General features: G+C 30.1%; 1 protein-coding gene across 3 annotated transcripts; it reads right to left on the reverse strand.

Annotated features, from left to right (window-relative positions):
- Window positions 1–1,597: 1,597 nt before the first annotated feature.
- Window positions 1,598–7,895, reverse strand: LOC119684564 (glycosaminoglycan xylosylkinase homolog). Of its 3 annotated transcripts, none has more exons than XM_038098624.1 (5): window positions 7,855–7,895; window positions 4,054–5,223; window positions 3,390–3,967; window positions 1,907–2,107; window positions 1,598–1,841 (listed from the first exon to the last, which is right to left on the reverse strand). In XM_038098624.1, exons 2-5 carry the CDS (start codon window positions 4,333–4,335, stop codon window positions 1,634–1,636), a joined length of 1,269 nt encoding a protein of 422 aa, XP_037954552.1. In that variant the 5' UTR covers window positions 4,336–5,223; window positions 7,855–7,895; the 3' UTR covers window positions 1,598–1,633. The 3 variants fall into 3 exon arrangements, with proteins under 3 accessions (XP_037954552.1, XP_037954555.1, XP_037954554.1); XM_038098627.1 differs by lacking the exon at window positions 7,855–7,895 and adding an exon at window positions 7,457–7,542; XM_038098626.1 differs by lacking the exon at window positions 7,855–7,895 and adding an exon at window positions 7,401–7,532.
- Between the last annotated feature and the right edge of the window lie 804 nt (window positions 7,896–8,699).

The raw sequence follows: 8,699 nt of genomic DNA on the forward strand, positions 1-8,699 counted from the left end.
TTTGAGAGATACAAAAACTTAATATTATAAACATAATATGATCATTGTGTCTCACGTTCCTAATGTTTGCTTTGCATATATATTTATCCTCAAACGTTCTTTTAGTGTTCTTGATAATACAAATTTAAATAGTTTATATTTTATTTCATTTTCTAAATAAACACAAAGTTTAGATAAGTTTTATACATAGTATATATTATTAACTTGTTTATGTATATTTTGAATCGAAAATTTAGACATTAATAAAATACTTTATATTTCTTTAATTTGTGTTGTTTAAAATATTTCTTTTAAATTGTTTGAACAAATGTATATATTATTATATCATTAAATTTCTTATATAGCATGTGTTTGCTTACGATTCGTAAGGCACATTTTATTTTGAACAGAATAGTTTTAATTTAATAATACTTCCAGAACATAATTTATATATCCTAAAGTACTGACATTAATTTTTTAATAAGTGTGCTAAAAACTCACATTCGGATAGAAAGATAACAAGATAAGGCAGAGGAAAGAAAGATAATATATAGATGGAGTTCTGCAAGAATGAAAGTTGAAGGTTAGGGAGACCTAACTTTTGTTAAAGACCCTGGATATCTATATAGTAAGAATTACGAATGAATTTATATGACGAAAGCAGTAGTATTTTATATGGAAAGACTACACTGAAACTGTACCGAAATCCGACTATCACTGGAATTCTATCTATAAAAATCTTACTTTACTTAAAAGACGAAACTTTCCACCAATTTTTACAATTAAAAAAAGTTAAATACATATATATATAAATAAATTAAATATTAAATACATATAATGTATATATATATATATATATGTAATATTAATAATTTTTTAACAAATTTGAAATGAACGTTATTGTATATAAGATATCCATATATCTCTCAACATTTATACTTGGGTATAAATAAAATATACAGGAACTCTTATTTCTACTTAGGCATATTGACCCACAACCCACACTGATATGTAGATAAATTGTTTTGATAGGCAAAAAGATATTTATAAATATTTAAATTAATATTACTAAATACAGTTTATTGCTTTTGAACATTTTCGACAATGTTAATAGTATTTTTTATAATTTTAACAATATTTTCAAATTAATGTAGAACTGTTTAATATCGACTTATTAAAATATAGTTAAATTTAAAATAATAATATAATAAAAATTTGGTTAAAAATTTAGAACTGCAAGCAGTTTTTTTATAAACTTATACATAATGAAAAAAAAAAAAATTAAGGAATAATTATTGACATTTAACTGTCATCTTTGACGATATCGCATAACTATGACTATTTGATTTAAGAACAGACTTAAAATTTAATTGATATGTATTCGGATATTGTGCGATTATTATAATTAATTTTACGTTAAAAAAAATCAAATTTATTATTTTATTTAAAAATTAGATTAAAGCCCACAGTTTGACTAATTACGTAGACTTAGTAAAAATGTGCAATACTAATTAATAATTAAGCAAATTAATTACTTTTCATCAAATAATTCATTTTAAAAATAATTTAATATAGTCCAAAGAATATCTTGGAACCATAAAAATATTTTAGACTGCATAAAATTTTTTATTTCCTATAACCTTTTTATCTATAACTATAAATTTTTAAATATCTTATCACCTTCCTTATCCATACAATACTCTACCACAGCATAAACGACTAGTAGTCGTCTCTCTACGCCTTGTTTGTGCTTATCCGTAATAAGTGGATATAAGGGATCATTCTTTGACAGACGATCAATAATTTCGGTTAGTACACCACCCGAAAATACTTGCAAGCGATCCCAAGTTTCTTTTCGTAATCTAACAAGAAAATCAAATTTATTTTTAAAAATTATTAAAATATGTTAATTATTAATTATACTTACAAACAACATTGGTATAGAGGCGCCAAAATGTCTAAGTGATCTTTGTTAGGGTTGCCAAATGCTTTACCATTATCGACTAGTACAACGCGTTCTTCTCGTGTCTCATAGTGGTGACGATCGCCATTTTGTATCAGATAATCAAATATAGCAACATCGATAAGATCAAGAAGTCGTATAGTTTCCATTTTAGTCTTAAGGGGTCTGAAAAAAAGTAAAATTAGTTTTTAATATTTAGTTGAGGCTTTACATCTATTTAAGACTTTATGTTTTTACATATAATTTGGAACAATCTTTTAAAATATATATATTGCATTTTAATAATGTAGATTATGAATACAATAAACATATATTGCACAAGTAGTTCCGAAACGATTTCGTTACGAATTCGGTTTGTATATATGCAAGAGTTTTGTTGAGCACACATTCCTCTTACAAAAACTGTGTGAAGAGATTGTGTAGAATAAAGAATGCGAAATTAATAATAATAATAAAATCTAGATACAGTTGAGGTGGAGAAACTTTGCTAACTCAATGAAGCGGAGCCACAGATCGATAGGGCTCAGATTGGTATATGTGCTAGAGCAAGCGAAAGGATAAACAAAGTCATGGGTCATAGAGCTTAAGTTGGGGTATACATAGAGTATTGTGTTGTTTATGCGTGAACACAGGCCGTTTAGCACGTATCTATAATCGTACCTCAACTGAGCTAAGATGGTTGTTGCTGTACATGGAAGACATTTCACTTTAGTAGTAATATCTCACAGCTTTGGTTTCGGATTTAGTCTTAGAAATGCACTGAGATCAAGTTAGTTAAAGTTAAGAGTTAACTTATCAACAAACATAAAGTCCAGTGTGTCTATAGACCAATTGTAACAATACAGTTGTACGTACCAAATTGTTTTTGATTGCCAAAAACCTAATACATATCTTGCATATGTCATCATTTTAAAATGTTATAACCGGTTATGACAGGTATTTCCACCGATTTGTGATATCAAAGCAGGAGAAATAGAAGACATTTTAAGCTTTATGAAAAACTTGTAAATTAGAGTAAAATAATAATTATAAATAATAATAAATTGTTACTTGATCTTACTATATTGTGCAAATAAATAAAGTAAAAATTATATACATAGTATAAACCGATGTTTCTCAACATGGGGCATACCCCTTACATGGGGCATTTATGACAATTTAAATAAATTGATATCGTTAATTTTGGCACAATGATGAATAGGAATTCTCGCTCTTAGGATTTTTTTGTATATGGAAAAGTTCAGGGATACAGTTCGTCTTTCGTCGATAAAAATATATTTTGATCTGTTTCCCTTCAGAAGGCAAAGGTCTTAGACAGAAAAAGTTAAGAAACTCTTGTCTAAACTAATAAATTACAAATGTACTTTGGAAAGAGAAACTGTGAGTCACCTTTTTTAACTTAGATGTTAAGATTATTTAGAACCTCATTAACTAAAATAATACATACTTGCAATAATTCATATCATCCTCCCAAGGTGCTCTTTTATCATCTTTATATGTACGTTGCCAGGGTGAGCGACGTTTGCTTAACGAACCGGGAATAATAAAAATTAAAACTCCTTCGATATTATTATGCTCATCACCACAAACAGTCTCGTCCTCATTACAATAGTGACATTTACCAAATAGGCAATAATGTTCAGTACCATTATCAGATGTTGTGATTGTCATAGTATTTTGCAACTCATTATCACCGTTATTATAGATATCAGTTTTCAAATTAATCACACGTCCCACAACAATGGGTGTCCAACGAAAATCCAATACTGCACCCAAATAAAAAGCATAAACCTCAGCAGCGTGACGATCTTTACCAGAATAAACGGGTCCTTCAATGATTTCACCACGTTCATACCATTGGGGTTTAAAAATAACCTTCTGTTGATTAGCTAATTTTACGAGTAGTTTTAGTTGTGTGCCTTTTGCCAAATTTGTCACCTTGGTAATCGGTTCGAGGTGTAGTGTTTGCAATAGCTGACCCATAGATGAATCATATAAGGGATAAATTTCATTTTCACGTGGCCACTATAAACATTGAAATAAAATTGTTTTAATTTGTATATTGAGGAAAGAATATATATGTATATATTATATATATGATTCATACATACCCAATTTGCGATATCCCATAAGACAGTAGCATTTTCGTATGGTGCTGGCTTATAGTTCTTAAGCAATTTATTTCTATACATAAAAAAACGTGGATTACGGTTGAAATACGCCGGACTGAGGTGACGTATCTTATGTCTTAGTATATTCTCCAAAGCACGTGTACTTGATAGAGGCACATCGTCTGTATTTAGATAGTACATAAAATAGAGATTAGCGCCTATGAATATGGCAACGAGGCTCAACAGAGCGACAACGATAACCACGGTGCGTTTGTTCGTCATCTGCTATCAGCTGTTTTAGAATTCCTGTATCTTTGGTATGTTTTATGGGGTGTAGTCCACACAAGATCGACTATTATTGCTGTTGGTGAAAATGTTGTTAACGTTTTCGCACACTTCATTTGAATTAAGCAACAAATTTGTTATGCATAAAATATTGTTAATAATTGCACTGAATCATATGCACCATACTGCTCTACTGCAGTTTGTTCTCAAGTCAAGTTGTCATGAGCAATCGTTCGAGAGTGAGAAGAATCCTCAACTGCAGCTGTTCTAATTGACAACAATTTACGCGTTGACAATATTGTTGCTGTTGCTGTTGCTGCTGGCACAGAACCACAGAACCCTTCGTATTGGTTTTGTGTTGTTGCCTGATTTGTTAAGAATTTATTTTGTTTATTGTTTAATTAATTTAGCGTTGCTGTGCGGTTGTGTGGCTCTGTCAAGCGTGTTGACCACTCGGCGTTGATGAATAGAAATTGCAACATGCGTTCTTCTTGTTAATATTTTTTTTCTTCGATTTTGTTGTTATTTTTTATTATTTTACAATCACTTATGTGTATGCTTGGCTAGGGCTTTTAGAGAATATATAAATTTCTATAATTGTTTCTGCCACTTCTCTATAGCCCGCACAACCAGTGCCGATCTCTGTACGTAACGAATTCCCGTTGAATGTCTAATTTGTATTTTATTTGACCATTTCTCAATGCTGTTATTTTCTATTGTTCACATTTGTTAAGTTATTTCTGAGGCAATTAATATTATTTTGTCATTTCAAGTTGAAGACATTATTAGAGCAATTTTGTTTACATTCGAAGAGGCCGAAGAGGAAGTGCTCATCGCACTTTCTATATCAGAGGAATGCTGTATCAGCGCAGTTATTGGCAGGCACTGCAAAATAAAATTAAAAGAAACAAAAAAAACTTAATTTATCATTTGCAATGATTATGTAAATATTTCTATTATATTCGTGATAATTTTTGGTACACACTCTTTTATGTTTTTTATAGCTAAAGAATCTTTCCTTATCTTTAGAATTTAATATGCAACATAACATATATGGCTTTGAATTCTCACTTGAAACAAGTGGAGGAATAAAAATGACCGATTACGAGTGCATAAAGTAGCAATGTGTCTATGATTGATTGGAAAGCCCTGCAGTATTCACGCAATTCCTTTTAATAACTTCCCAAGACGTGATCTTCTCATATGACCAGGGATGTATCTACTATTTATTACTAGCAAGCTGAAGAAATTAGAAGTAAGTAATTCTATTCATAATCTCCAGGGGAAAATAAGCTGTTGCCCCTAGGGTGTAATCTTAGACAGGGACCAAGGAGAATCAAACCGTCCCAATATCTAGGAACCCAGATGAGAGTGATATAAACAAGTCTATTTCGCCGCCAATCCCTCTACATTCTTAAACTAGCTCTGATTTTATTGAAGAGGTTAAATTTCAGTTTGGCTAGAAATAAAAATGGTAACATCACATCTGTTCTTAATGTGACAAATTAGCCAAGGCACTACAACCGTAGACTAAAAAACCATGGCTTCATCATGTAAAGCCATCATGGTGTAAATTCAGTGGGGAACCAAGGGGAGCCAAATCGATCCAATATCCAGGAGCCCAGATGAGAATGATGTTAACTAGTCGATTTAGCCGCCAATCTCTCTATATTCTTTAACTAGCTTTGATTTTATGATGAAGGATTAAAGAGCTTTAATTGCAGTTTGGCTAGAAATAAAAATGGTAATACCACATCTGTTCATGTGACAATGGCTTCATCATATAGCCTAAGGAAATAGTTAATGTTTATAAATGGCACGAAAATTACTGTTCCTGCCCCTCAGTCCACTTTTGAGCCATCGCTGAAAATTGATACATCATAATTTGCCTGAAAGTTTCTTCTTTTCGATTAGGTACTTGACGAGAATATTTTTGGAAACTTTCTTTCCTAGTAAATGTTTATACTTAGTATTTATTATTTTTGTACTTTTATACTTATTATACTAGTATAAATATTAAACTTATTTATATTTATTACTTATCGTAATAAATTCTAAAAATATGCAGCAATTTTCATCAGTTTTCATACAAAATCAATACAAAAATATAGTAATGAAGATCGATAGTTATAAATACACACAATGTAAGAAGAACTTAGGAGCAGGCAATAAGAACATAATTTATATATAATGTTTTAAAAAAGAGATATATACGATAGAAGTGTTCTGGTTCCATGTACTATATACGTTTAGAGCCATTCGTCATGAATGACCTTAAGTTTCACCGTGAGCATGCAGACTGAGCTGACTGATGCAGGAATGGAGCTGATGCAGAATAGTCCAAGATACTGCTGTATAAGTCATTTATATATAAGGTTTGGTTAAGTTGGAGCGGAAGCGTTCCTATTTTAACCGATGCTTATTTTAGCGCAAACAATCGTATTATTACCTCGGATGAGATACTGTCCAAACGTCAGACCTGAATGATCACATTAAACGCTTAGGTCCAAAATATATGTTGAGTGAACTTCATCGTTTTGGGAAGGCGCATTTCTCCCATTTAAATAGAAGGGAACTAACCCAACAAATGTATCAACTTTGGCGATCTCGAACTTTGACAATACACTTCTTATTTATGGACTTAAAACTAAAAGAACACCCAACCCATTTGACCGCAAATAATGGATCATTGTGAGACCACGAAACGGAGGGTACTGGTCGAACATCAGACCGGTAGGATCAGCTTAAACGTCTAAGAAGTACAAAGCATATTGCTCCAATATTTTGAACAACATTCTTTTGAGAAAGGATCTCTCCCATTTATGTAGAAGAGAACTACACACATATATAATTTTGATATATGTATGAGCTGTGGAAATATACGAAATGATAGTAGTAATAACAATATTTGGATTAAAAATAAATATATTTTGGTAAACTATTTTACGGTTCCTCTTAGTGTAATATCATAAATTGTATGTTAACTTAATTAATAAGCTTTGATGAAAATATTTTATTTTTAAACAATATCACTATACATCACCATACAGAACTATACATACTTATTATTATTTTATATTTTAATTCTATTAAATAAAAATCAATTAAATTCACACACCGAATATTTCACACGTTCACATTAATGTTTGGTTAGCTACTGCTAAATATATTTTACATATCGAATAATTTACCAATGCCCTAAACCTAATAAAACTTTATATTTTTATACTTTTATGTATATTTATAAAAAAATCTGTTCATTTTTGTGCACTTTTATTTTATATACTCGAAGCAGTCGTGTGCCAAACGCACAGATTCACTTTGCGCCTTCCTGGCCAATTTGTTAGTAGTTCTGCCTAATGCAATGCATATATAAAACTGCTATGCATGTGCACTTTAATTAAATGCATTCTGACGAATGCTGCTTTTGAGTTGCAATAAAAAAAATTTATAATTGCACTTTAATGATTTGTACCAATTTATGCGGTGTTAGTTGGTTTGCGCCAAAATGCTCACCCCTTGTTTGTTTGCTTTTATAATTTCTTTGAACTTTGTTTCTTTTACATTATTATTATTTTCTTGTTTTAATTTTTGTAAACAATATCTATTTATAATTTTATATACAAAATTTATTTTTATAACTACATATTTTATTTTCCTTTAAAAACGCACACCGCAGATAACAGCTGATTTTTTATGTGCTGTTGATGTTTTGATTTTTTTTATACGTACTGTACCACTCATTTGACGTTTACTTAGTGTTTTTATTTGTAATTTGAATTTTTATTTAAAACATTAAATCTTCTTCGATTTAAATATTAAATAAAATAATAAACATTGGTTGTATTTTAAAATATCTATTATTTGTAGGTTTATGAAAACAATAGACTTATTAACTTTAAGAAAACTTTAATTAAATCAGGATTTGCTTCACGGGAGGATTTGTGTCTCCTTTATCTGTCACTTAGCAGAAGAAGACTTTCGCATTAATTAATTTCGTATTAATTAAAAGTATAATAACGAAATCTTTACATTATGCGTAAAAATATGTGTAATATGGCTTAATGGGTGGCAAAATAATTAACTCGGATCCGCTTGTATACGACAGCCAGGAATCATTCACCACTTGCAATGATTGTGGAATGACCCAGATTATAACAATATTTAATTTATTTTGAAATGAAAAGTTTAAAGTTTTATAAAAAAATTATATGAGTCTCTAGATGATTATCTGATATAAAAAATTGGCAAGGCATGGAATGTTATATGAAGTATTGTACATAACCATAGACTGTGGGCATCTAAAATACTCATGTAAGCGAATCGCTTTACTGGGATGTGAAACTATTTTATTTGACATT

The sequence above is a fragment of the Teleopsis dalmanni genome, chromosome 2 (genome assembly GCF_002237135.1).
Source record: "Teleopsis dalmanni isolate 2A chromosome 2, ASM223713v2, whole genome shotgun sequence".
NCBI lineage: Eukaryota > Metazoa > Arthropoda > Insecta > Diptera > Diopsidae > Teleopsis > Teleopsis dalmanni.